The sequence below is a fragment of the Anoplolepis gracilipes genome, chromosome 17 (assembly GCF_047496725.1).
Source record: "Anoplolepis gracilipes chromosome 17, ASM4749672v1, whole genome shotgun sequence".
NCBI classification, from domain to species: domain Eukaryota; kingdom Metazoa; phylum Arthropoda; class Insecta; order Hymenoptera; family Formicidae; genus Anoplolepis; species Anoplolepis gracilipes.
In genome coordinates, this window is record NC_132986.1 from 4912085 (window position 1) to 4924970 (window position 12886).

General features: G+C 35.6%; 1 protein-coding gene across 4 annotated transcripts in view; it reads right to left on the minus strand.

Moving 5' to 3' along the window:
* Tmtc2 (Transmembrane O-mannosyltransferase targeting cadherins 2) overlaps positions 1-12886 on the minus strand; it is a 291042-nt gene that overhangs the window by 87958 nt on the left and 190198 nt on the right. For all 4 annotated transcript variants that reach the window (XM_072909084.1, XM_072909086.1, XM_072909087.1 and 1 more), the window contains 3 exons: positions 10321-10561; positions 7551-7847; positions 80-962 (listed from right to left, as the gene is read on the minus strand). In XM_072909084.1, the coding sequence (XP_072765185.1) occupies positions 80-962; positions 7551-7847; positions 10321-10561 (1421 nt within the window). The remainder of the gene's footprint in view (positions 1-79; positions 963-7550; positions 7848-10320; positions 10562-12886) is intronic.

Sequence of the window (12886 nt, forward strand, 5' to 3'; positions counted from 1 at the left end):
TCGATATTCATAAATTTAAATGATGCCTCTCTTTCATATACCTTTTTAATTATTCGATTAATATTAATCAATCTCTTACCTTTCGGCGGATTGACGTGCAGCGCGGACCTGTACAAGCTCTCCTCATCCCTCCAGTCAGCGTTTCTCACGAGCGTCTTCGCCGACATCACGGCGATGAGGATCGCCGCCGCCAACAGCACCGCCCTGCCGCGCGTTTTGGACCCGTTTCTTCTCGCTATCCGGTAGCATCCGGACACCGCGGCGCCGACAACTAGACAGGCGCCCACGCTGGGCAGGTACAGTATCCTCTCGGCTATGACGAAGCCCACGTAGAAGAACAGATTGCTCGCCGGCAGGAACGGGAGCACGAGGAAGCCCAGGGAGACGGCGACGGTGGTGGCCGCCGTTTGTCGGCCACCAACGTTGACGCCGCTATTACTGCTCGGCCTCTTGGCACAATGACAATCGCCGAGCGGACTGTTGTTATTGTTGTTGGCCGCCCTGCAGCCATCAGTGTGACAGCCACCGGCACGTCTACCGGCGCACACGGGACACCTGGACGATGTAGCCGTGCGTGTCGAATACGCCTGACCCACCGTCGACGAGTTACGTCGACGTCGTCGCAAACCCCTGACGGCCCAGAAAGCGGCGCCAATCAGGGCGCCGTACAGGCACACCGATTCTAGATTACGCAAGTCCAACAGGCTCGTTATGCGTGGCACGGCGTCCATCGACCAGTCGAAGCTCAACGTGCTCGGGCATAGCAGCATTCTTGCGCTGGCCGCCGGTAGATACAGGAACGTCAGGCCACGTGTCAGCCGCGACGGATGTCTCGCCGCCGGATTGTCTGCGCTCGCGAACTCGGGCCTGTTGCCTACCAGCCTCAGCCGACCCAGGGCGAGTAGCGCCAGACCGCCTGATAGAATGCTGACGCTGCGGCCTCGAGAGAATCCGCAATTGCCCTGAAATTCAACGATTGACAGATATGTCATTGCTCATAGTTCTGACGCTTTATTGCATGATGATTGTCATGCTTGATGACTGCACAACTAGATGGATGTTGTGCATATAGATTAGCTTAAATTAAGATATATCAGTGTTGTCAAGCATTATGACCCAGGTAGCACATGTTCGTTTTGTAAACGTTTTCTAAACGTATCCAATATTTTTTAACCGTCAAGCACCAATAAGAAACGTTTCAACAGAAACATTTTTAAAATCATGGTTTAAGAAATGTATTTTTTACGTTTCTATAAATAGAACAAAAATTAATTTTTTAATTCAAAATTATATATATATACACATTATTAAGACTGTACTTATTAAGACGATCCCCAGATAGCACAGAAAATTAAAAGATGACGGAAAGATGTCTTTTTTAAGTTATCTTTCTGACAAGGCTAAAAGATGTCTAAAAGAATATCTTCTTACCTACAAAAAAAGTCATTTTTTAAAAGATGTCTTCTAAAAGTCATAATTAATTTTAGTCGACGAAAAGATGTCTTTTTGATCATCTTTTCGACAAGACAAAAAAGATCTATTTTATAATATACGTGTTCCTTTGTTTGCCGCTACGTGGCGTGTTGAAACTTAACTATAACTCGTATTCAAGTTTTCATAACATGTATATAAAGCCTAAAAGAACAGGTATTAAAAGTATAATTTATATTATGTCTTTTTTGTCAGTTTGATTTCTGATGTAATCTCGACAAGAGATTCAGAACATGATGAAAATAGATAGATTATATCCATATATGCATTATTTTATTGAATTTGTAAATAAACAAATTTTTTACAAATAAAAAAAAAACCGTATTTTGACAGTTTCTTAAACGTTTTTTTTGGTTAGAAAATGACGTTTCCCTTGACGTTTTTTAAGTGGACATTCTAACCAATCAGAAACGTTTTCAAAAACTGGTTCTAAAACATTTCGCAGAAACATTTTTGAAACGAATATGTGCTACTTGAGAAATTTTTCATAAATAAAGGAAAAAAATCGTATTTTGACAGTTTCTTAAACGTTTTTTTTTTGTTAGAAAATGACGTTTCCCTTAATGTTTTTTAAGTGGACATTTTAACCAATCAGAAACGTTTTTAAAACGAATATGTGCTACTTGGGGAAGAAGCTTTACCGTCTAATTTTTTAAAAGACTTGCAGCAGCCAAAATTAAAAGGTTCAATTGCCTTTTGACAGTTATATATATTTAGTAAATTTTACTCTTACTCCGTATTGTTATTTTTGGCACCTTCTAACTGTACAGGTGGGTCAGCGTATTTTCAACAAATTTATTAATATGTAAAAGTGTTTTAAAAAATCTGAAAAAATGTATATACCACCTTTTTTGAACATTCTAAATAAAGAGTAAAATAATAAATTTGAAAAATAATTTACTTAAATATAATGTTTTATAATTATTTGTTTTCGAGAAATTGACGTTGTTAGAAAAATCACAGACAATAATGATCTATCAATACGGAATAAGGGTTAATTGAGAGATATCAAATATTAATTGATAAAGGTAATTGTTTAATTAATGAATTATAAATTTTACTCGGGTTGATTCGTAATACACGTAATACACGTTTTTTTTTGCTGTGATATAAAGAGAACGACGTTGTAGATTTTAAATAATCCAGCTAAAGATAGCACATATGTGTACACGCGTACATTATGTTGCGACACACGTGCGCGCGTAAAATACATGTGTTGCTCGCAGGTGTGTACAGAAATAATAAAAGTACCGTAGAAACGTATTACGAGGGGTATCTCGGGAAATATGATACCGTAATAACGCGACGGTTATTTTTGTTGTCAGTTCATCGGGTATACGTTGTTGCTGCTATTGCTATGGCGCGCTTGCGCTCTTTTTTCCCATGAATAAACATAAAGGAAAAAGAAGCGAATTGGAAGTATGAAAGCTTTCACAGTCGTCGAGACGATGTTTGCTTCGGCGAACGCGGCATCGCATCCGACCGGAAGGTGGTTTCGGTCGAATGGAAAGGAGAAAATCGTTTGTCCGACGAATCGACGAACAAGACGCGTTTCGCCGTACAATACTCATGTTGACGAAACGTGAAGGAATAACAGTTGCTTTGTTGCACCCTTTACCGCTCTCGATGGACAAGCAAAATGTTATTGAAGAACGGCAGCGCCAGGATTTTGCGTTGCACAAGCAATCCGATTACAATTCTCTCAGCGAATTCATAAAGCGAAAATAACTAATCAGTTTAATTATTTAAGTATTATTTGTTAATACGAAATATAAATATTATATAATTTCTAATAATAGAAAATTCAAATTCAAATAATAGAAAGTATAAGTAATAATTTTTAAGAGAAAAAAAATTTACTTTATCATCGATACTTTCACTCGACATTTTACATGTAACGTGTGTTTATAAAAAATAATGACAAATATTCTTTTATAAAGTGAAAAATATAGGGCATATAGAACTTTTTTTTTTTTGGTTAAATTAGATTATATAAAATTCGCGGGAAGAATCTTAATGAAATCTTTCTGCGTGGCAACCATGGCTGAAAATGCAATTCGAAAGTTACACAGACAGTCGGATCAGGCTGAAATAATAGTTTGCGGGGAATTTATAATTCACGTTAAGCACGATTACGCTCTTTCGCCGAGTGCCGAGACATTCGTCTCATATCTCCAACGACTGGAATGAGAACTGGCACAAAGTGCGCCGCAAAGTTCGTTAAAAAAGTTAGCTGACGCGAAATTGAATGCCACGTCGTTGTGTTTAAGAACGGTGTGGCGCGCGCGTTGTTTCCGGTATACGCCTTATTACTTCGAATTACCCCTGCCCCCTTTATTCTTATACTATTTTTCCTCGCTTCTGTATCCCTCTCTTTTCCATTCCAATTTCATATTATTTCCAAGTTTCTCTGGGCGCGCCGCGAGTTCAAACGTCGCAAAAGAGACACTACACGAGAAGATTTGTCAAAGCATGGCCGTGAATAGTTTAAAACTCGCCTTAATAAACGAACGATACGTCGCGCTTCGTACAAACTTCCGCCAAGTTCGTTACAACCGTAAGATGTAATTTTCCGGGCGATGCGAGCGGCTGCATCCGGGCGACGCGCCGACGCCGGCGGTCCCACAACCGCTAATTCCTGAACAAAACTTTTGCTATAAAGACTTCCTGTGACAGCGACAATTATCCGTATTACGTACAATAAGGTGCTCTGTACGTTTCACAGAGTTCGTGTAACATTACGCGATTAATGTTAATTTACTCATCGACTGCTGTTCTAGAAAATCAATCCAACATCAAAACATTTGCGAGAGAGATGGCACAAGTCTTTGATTATTTATTCAACATTTATATGTATAATCTACTGCTACATCTAGTTTCGAATTGAAATACATTTTCCTCTTCCATGATTTATATTTAATATTAAAAACTTTATCCATGGAGTATAATCCCAGGTAGCACATGTTCGTTTTATAAACGTTTTGTAAACGTATCCAATATTTTTAAACCGTCAAGCATCAATAGGAAACGTTTCAACAGAAACATTTTTAAAATCATGGTTTAAGAAACGTATTTTTTACGTTTCTATAAATAGAACAAAAATTAATTTTTTAATTCAAAATTATATATATACACATTATTAAGACTGTACTTATTAAGATGATCCCCAGATAGCACAGAAAATTAAAAGATGACGAAAAGATGTTTTTTGAAAGTTATCTTTCTGACAAGGCTAAAAGATGTCTAAAAGAATATCTTTCTACCTACAAAAAAAGTAATTTTTTAAAAGACGTCTTCTAAAAATCATAATTAATTTTAGTCGACGAAAAGATGTCTTTTTGACAAGACAAAAAAGGTCTATTTTATAATATAAGTGTTCCTTTGTTTGCCGCTACTTGGCGAGTTCAGACTTAAATATAACTCGCATTCAAGTTTTCATAATTCATGCATATAAAGCCTAAAAGAACAGGTACTAAAAGTATAATTTAAATTATGTCAGTTTGACTTCTGATGTAATCTCGACAAGAGATTCAGAACATGATGAAAATAGATGGATTATATCCATATATGCATTATTTTATTGAATCTGTGGATAAACAAGTTTTTCACAAATAAAGGAAAAAAACCGTATTTTGACAGTTTCTTAAACGTTTTTTTTTTTTTTTTTTTGTTAGAAAATGACGTTTCCCTTAACGTTTTTTAAGTGGACATTTTAACTAATCAGAAACGTTTTCAAAAGCCGATTCTAAAACGTTTCGCAGAAACATTTGTGAAACGTTTTTGAAACGAATATGTGCTACTTGGGATGTCGCTATCAAAGTTTTTATCCTTTTAATAATATAATTATATGTATTCAAATATGAGCAAATCGAACATAATCGATAATTCGAATGCGTCCTTGCATCTACTGGATATACTGGAATTAGCTACGAATATGCTGGAGGATTATCGAGGCTACACTATAATTGTCGTAATTCCACCACTTATCGTGGCTTTTCTGCGCTTCGTGGCGATATTGTTTTATCTCCGATAAAACGGCCAACGAAGCATCCAAAACGAAACAAACGTCACAGAGCTGGATTTAACATCGCAGTGATATTTCAAGAAGAGCTATCCGGCTGCCTGTTCGATACTTGCACCAAATCGATAATCTGAAAATCAGATTTTTTCCAATTACTTCGCGATCGTTCCGGACAGCTCGATCGTAACTTAATAAATTTCCGCTCTCCGCCCTTCTCGCGCGCTTTTCGCGTCCATCCCGGTTCTAGTTTTCATCTGCGGAACGTCACGTCTCGTTTGTCTCCCGGCCTCGCTGCAGTTTCCGTCGATCCACGCATATTTCCGCGCGACCGAACAAAGCGAGTAGAAAACGAAAGAGATGACGTTGTATTTGCTACCAGCGGTGACATTTCCGCTTTCGAGTGGCGAGACGTTTTCGTTTTGGACTTTGTGATTCGTGGGACAAAAATCTCCGATGCTTTTTTTTTTTCTTTTATTTTATCAATTATTATATTTTTTATATTTAAATAATAAATAATCATTTAATAATCTATATAAATGTTAAAAAATTTAATTGAAATGTGTTATTTAACGCGTTAAAATACCTTTGATTTAAAATTTTGATTCTCACAAAATATCATCTTTTATGTCTCGAATTCCATCTTAGAATTTAATCCTTAATCCGCCACTGAAGCACATCGCATTCGACTGCAGGCTATCCTGGTGGGAAACGGTACAAACGGTTCGCACACGATGGATACTTCGAACTGAACGAGAAAGGAGTAAAAGCCGCAGAGGGATGCAGCAGATGGCGAACGAGGAAGAAGAAACGGAAATATAATAAGAAGAGAAGTACGAAGATTGGGGTAGAGAAAAGAAAAGGAAAAAAGAAAGAGGAGAGGACGTGTAGAGGCCTCATGGTGTTCAGAGGGGCGTCGAAAGATGCGAACGATCCTCTTGGCACCCCTCCAATTCACCGCTGGTAAACGGGGGAGAGACGGGCGTACGTCATGCATCACGCGAGGCGTCCGGTGCATCCGGATGCGATGTGCGCGAAAGGAGAAGGTGAAGACGAGGATTTCGGAGATGGCGAGAGAAGATGGAAGCGAGAGGGAGAGAAAGAGAAAGGTAGGATAAGTGACGACAGTAGGCGCCCGAAGGTGGAGGCTGAAGATGGGCGGCTTGCCGTGTGTGCATCAGCTTGCTGTCTTCGCCAGAATGTAGGCAGGATGCAGTGCCTTGCAACGGCACTGCGTTATCGGTTACACGCTTCTCCGAATCCGTACGTGAGCACGCGGGCTCTGTCTGTCTTCCACCTTGTTTCTCTGTCGAAACTTTCACGCTCCGCGAAATGCGAGACGAGACGCGCGAGTAAACGAGTAAACGACGGCGCGACGCTCTCGCGCGTAACAATCATGGAGCGCAAATCGTGCGACACGTCCGCAAACTGATATCGATTCGCAAAACTCAATAATCTTATTATGAAGATCACGTTTAGTCCTAATTTTCAGATTTAAAATACTTTTAAACTGTAGTTTAAACGATATTTAAACGCGCTTACTTACTTACTTACATACTTGCTGTTTAATGTCTTTTACATTTTTTATTTTTAGTGTATATTAAGTTTTCATTAAATAAACGTACCGCTATGGAAAAACGTTAATTTTTTTTTAAATAAAATTACATATTTAATTATAAAAACTTTGAACATTTAGATAATCCGGATATATTCTTGGATTTACTTTTGAATATATATGTTACCATTCTGAGGAATAAAAATATAATAATGTAGATCCTCTCGTATATTTCAATTTACTATTACATATATATTTTATACTTTATATAACAAAACGTTTATGACTGTATCTATTAATTCAAAACAAATCCATTTAACAATCGAAGATTTCAGTGTAGGAATTCATATTTAAAATGAATCTCAAGTAGATCGAAAAATGCTACTTAATCTTTTGCTCTGAATGTTTGATTTGGCTGCTGTAAATCAATTTTGAATCATATGATAAAAACGCCTGATGTCGGTAATAAAATTATTAAACACTTACCTTTCGACTTGGCTCGCCGCGACAGAGCTCCCACAGAAGGCAGAGAGCCAGAGACGATATACCAGTTTCTTTGGCGAGGGTAGCCAGCGTTGATGACACCAAGGCCAACAGCAGAGGAAACGGCGATCTCGTGCGATTACAATGGGCCGAATACGTCAAGAAAGATGTCAAGGTCAGGAAGCAGGCAAGAAGGTCGGCACGTCCGACTATACCGGCCACAGCTTCGCTGTGAATGGGATGGACCGCAAACAGGAAACCCGTGATCGCGTGCGCGAGATTGCTCCTTCCTGGCAGGACCTGCAAAGTGTAATTGCGGATATCTCGTAAGGTACACATGTAAACGTTTCACGAGGCAATCCTTCAAGCGACGAGAGTGGGGTAATTAACTTAAACCATTAATTACCTATACTTAGTTGCAAACATTGCTTGACTTGAATTTAATTTAATCCTTTGTCAAGCAAACAGAAAGCAATAATTTTAACGATTTTATCAGAATATTAAAAATTTTTCAATTTTTTTGCTTTTTGTTTTTTTTTATATGAAACTTTCAAATCATAAAGTTTTATAAAAAAAAATTGTAATATAAATTAATATATATTAAAATATATAACATCAATGTCAAACACAAATATATACCGACAAAGATATAAATGTCTACTGACGTAAAAAATGACGAGTTTTTTTTTGAAAAACGAATAAAATGTAAGCGAGTAAAAAGAATGTTAAATATGTAAAAATATAGAAGAGCATAATTCGTAGGTTTTTACGCGACACTTAATAATCGTCCGTAGTGGTCATTGACAATATTCGAAAATTATACGATCTCGATGCACTTTTGCAATAAGGAGATAGAGGATACGACGAGATGGGCGGAATTTCGAGCAGGGAAATTGTATAAATGTCGTATATTTTTTTGCCGCTCGCCGCGCCGGTGGAAAATCGAATCGATAGCGATGGCTCGGAAGGAAAATCTCTCGGAATCGAAAATGAGGAGAGACCTCGCGAGGGCGGAATGCCATACGGGAGATATGAATAACATGCATATAACTCAAAACGTTGCTCTCGAAGTACGAGAAGTACCTTCATTAATACACTTAGACTCAGTTAATTAGTGTGACAGTTTCATTACTCAGCAAAGTGCTGTGTGTATTAAATTAACGTGGCTCTTCATACTCTTGCGCGCTCATAATAACGCGCTAAAACGATTTGAGTTGCTAATGAACTTATAAAATGGTATGCAACTTTGATATTGCTGCTTATTTTCACGGTCCCAAGAATGTGCTAAGTATTTACATGTAGAATTCTAGTGGAATCTTTCCATTTCCATTAGTTTCGTTTCTCTAGTGTGAGTTCGCTATACTAATTAAAAATTTTGGTCTATCTCATTTCAAAACTTGCCTGCGGTCCATTCGCTCTAATAGTAGTTGTTCTAATCTGTTTTTAGTTCATTTTAAACTTAATCAAAGTTGCATGTTTAATCGAAATTTTCTGTTATTTAATAACATATGTTACCGATTAATGTATTGATTTTATAATATATAATTTAATAAATATGTAATTAAATTTAATAAATTTCAATGCTTATAAAATTATGCTTTATTAACATATATAATTAAATTTGATTTAAAGTAATACAGTTATAATTAAACTTTGCGTAATTTACTATGTATGTAATTAAATTGTATTTTCCGCAATTCCTCAAAGCGCCATGCTAAAGTTAAATACTCCAAGTTAAACACGGTGACCAAAAGAGGTGATGTAAAATTAAAGTCTCATTAGGATGATAGATCCTCATCGCGGTTCTTTTGATCTTCCAACGTATCTGGAAGTTCTGTTCGAGATGTTCGCGTACAGTTACACCGAATCACTATTACAGTTCCTTTTCACGATCGCCTTACCGCGCCTTCGGAGTAAGAGGAATTCCAAGCTAACTAAAACGAAGTGGCGTCGTAAAATTAAAACCGCGCAGTAGGCTTGTAGCGAAGTTGAGCGAAATCTTCGGCTTTATTTAAATTCTACGACCGACAATTTTCCGGAGACATGTTCCGGTAAGTAAAATAACAAAGATCTCTGCGGTTTTATTTCAAATATAAAACGAATCTAGAATAGTTAATATAATTAGATGGATTTATAACATATGTTTTACTGTAAAGCGAATCGTGCTCTTAATTTCTTCTGACAAGACCATGCAAATTGAAACAATAATGACGCAATAAATGTAATGTAAAGTATAGAAGAAGAATTAAATCTATTGAAAATAGATCTATAAATTTTGATAAATTAAAAATATTGTTCTCTTATATTGCAAATAATAAAAACAATTTAGAGTAAAAAACAAAGGCAAAAATTGATTAACAATTTTTTTAATGACCAATTTATCAGCGACCTAAATATATTCCACATTTTAAAGGTTAACTTATTAATATGCCGATTAATATTCCAATAGAAAAATCTAACAACGAATATAATATTTCAATATCGGGCAAACTTTTATAGCTTTATATTTCAGACAGTTACTATATTTATATATATCGGATATTATCAAAACTCCCGTGTTATGTACATTCTACAGGTGTCACTATTAACTTCTTTCTATCGCAGTAAAATTTGTATATTATTTAAAAGAGATTGTTGCAACGTAATTTTTTTCTTCGCACAGATGTAAAGCCAAAATATTTTCATTTTTACCGTAACTTATTGTTTATTTTGATTCAAAAGGTAGAATTTCAAAATGTGTGTCTTAAAGAAAATAAGAGTGGTTACACTGTACCTTTCTAGCAACCTTGACCACGAGAATGGTGCAAGCAGCGTGCAACGCCACATTCACCAGATGATAGCCCCAGGGTTCAAGGCCACCTAGAGAATGATTCAGACGAAAAGTGGCCACACAAAGCGGTCGATAACTACCGTGCGAGCCGCGTTCCGTCAGCGGTGTTCCCCAAAAATCATTCTCAAGCAACCGGTACCACGGTGTGCTTGCCAGTAAATCAGGGTTCGTCAAGATTGCTCTTCTGTAACAGAAAAACAAAAGTTCACGTTATACATCAGCATTACGGGACATAAAAGTTTTTCTTATATTTTTATACACACACACACACACAATTTTAGTTTCGTATTAAATTGTTAGCAAATTGTAAAAAAATTTAAATGTCTTACTTTAACCACAGATTAATTTGCAATAAATATAATATAATCATTAACATATATATATATATATATACACACATACATACTTTATACATTAAATAATAATAATACAATAAAAAACTTTATTATAATACAATAAAAAATTATAAAGTGTTTTTTAAATTATAAATAAAATTCCTGACTACAAAACATCTTTCTAAAATTAAAGAATAATGACAACTCATGGATTTAAAACCAATATTTAAATTTATCCAAAAAATATCCAAAATTCAATATCCAGATTCGATATGAAAACAATAAAACTAGTTAGATGTGGGAAACAAAATAGCAAAATCAATTTTTTTGACGTGCCATGATTCGCGTATAACTTAATCAGTGTATAGTGTACTAATATAACTCGTACCGGATTACAACAGCAAAACATGTTAAAAACCGCGATGTATTATTATACCTAACGCAATTCAATCTGCGGTTAAAATAAAATAAGCCGTTTCAATTTGCCTACGCCATGCAATTTAATGCAGGACTTGCAACATTTCGGTCAGTTCATCGCGTTAACCGCATCAACCAAAGTTCTCGGGCCGAATGCCAGCGACAAATCATTTGGGATGGCATTTAATAAACCATTTTTATCTTGTGTCCGTAAATTAATTACTCGCGGCGCGAACACACCATCTACATGCATGTATTAGTTGGCAGAAACAATTTTCACGCTCGTTATCGTTTGGTCGTTTCCTAACCGTGTGTAAATATCATTGCTTCGACGCATTCTCGTTCAAGAATTTTAATTCCTTTTAAAAATAAAATTGAAAATTAATAACCAATATTATTTGACAGAATATTTGATGAAATCTCCGTTATATGTCAGATAATATTTTAATATAAATCGTGAGTTTTAAATAAAAAGTTTTAAAAAATACAAAAATTATATAATCCTATAAAGATCATAAATTGTAAAAATTTTTAAATTATATACATATTAAGGTATACATCAGAATTTTTAAAAATCGAGATAATTATCAGAAAATAAGATCTTATCAGATTTTAACATTTGAATTTATTTCATAAAATAAGTATAAGAATCACGAATAATACAACTAGTTAAATACACCACTCCTTATATGGGGTACTCGTTATTATCGTCTACTTCGCCGGCAAAGCAATTGTATGCGAAGATCACTTACACAGGTCGTAGTGTGTTAGCCTACGAAAACGGTTACGACAGCGATAGTGCTCTGTTGAAACGGCCTTATCGCTCGGTCTTATATCGTCGCTCGCACACTCACGGGTACATATGTATATTTCTACGTGTAAGAACTGCAAAGTGTATTTCGAGCACTTCATGAACCTAAGAGTCTTCGGTCGTCCACGAAGAAAGTGCTGGAACGACAACGACGTAGTTGCATGAGGATCAGAATGACGCCGTTTGCCTGGCGCATTTTTGTCTCTTTATTGCGACCTTAAATGGAAGAAGATATCTATACGAAGTACTCTCCAGACACACTCGATAATTTAAAAACTTCTCTTTCATCAACGATTTTTATATCTTCAAGTAAATATCGATTTCAAGCGTAAAATGTAAAAATAAATAATGTGTATAAATAAAAAAAAAAACAAGATAATTTTTTAACTGAAACACTAGTAACAATTATACAAACTCTATAATAATATGAAATATATATTTTTTAATATCTTTATCTTGTTTATCGACACAATTATGTAAATGATCATAACTTTTCACGATAGTAACGATGCATATTTTATAATAAAAGTACATTTTTTATATCGATTAATAAAAACATCGGATCGCGATCACAGATTGGTGATTATCGAGTTTACTTTACGTAATAACCGGCATGCGATAGAAAATGATGTTATCTCTTTCCTGGATTATATTTTCAATTATTGTATCGTTATAAATAATAAAACATAAAAGCATGAAGCAATGCGGAGGTAATTATGACACTGGAAAACTAAACGTTGCAACTGTGTATATAATATATATATATATATATATATGAAATAAATATAATAATTGCGAATAATAAAAAAAATGAAATATCGAATGCGATTTTTTTCGAATTATCAAACTCGAAACTAAAATCACAGAAGTCGATACGCAAAGAAAGCAATTTCGCGACCGCGCTTTTACCTTAAGAAATTCTTTCTTATATTATACATATATATCT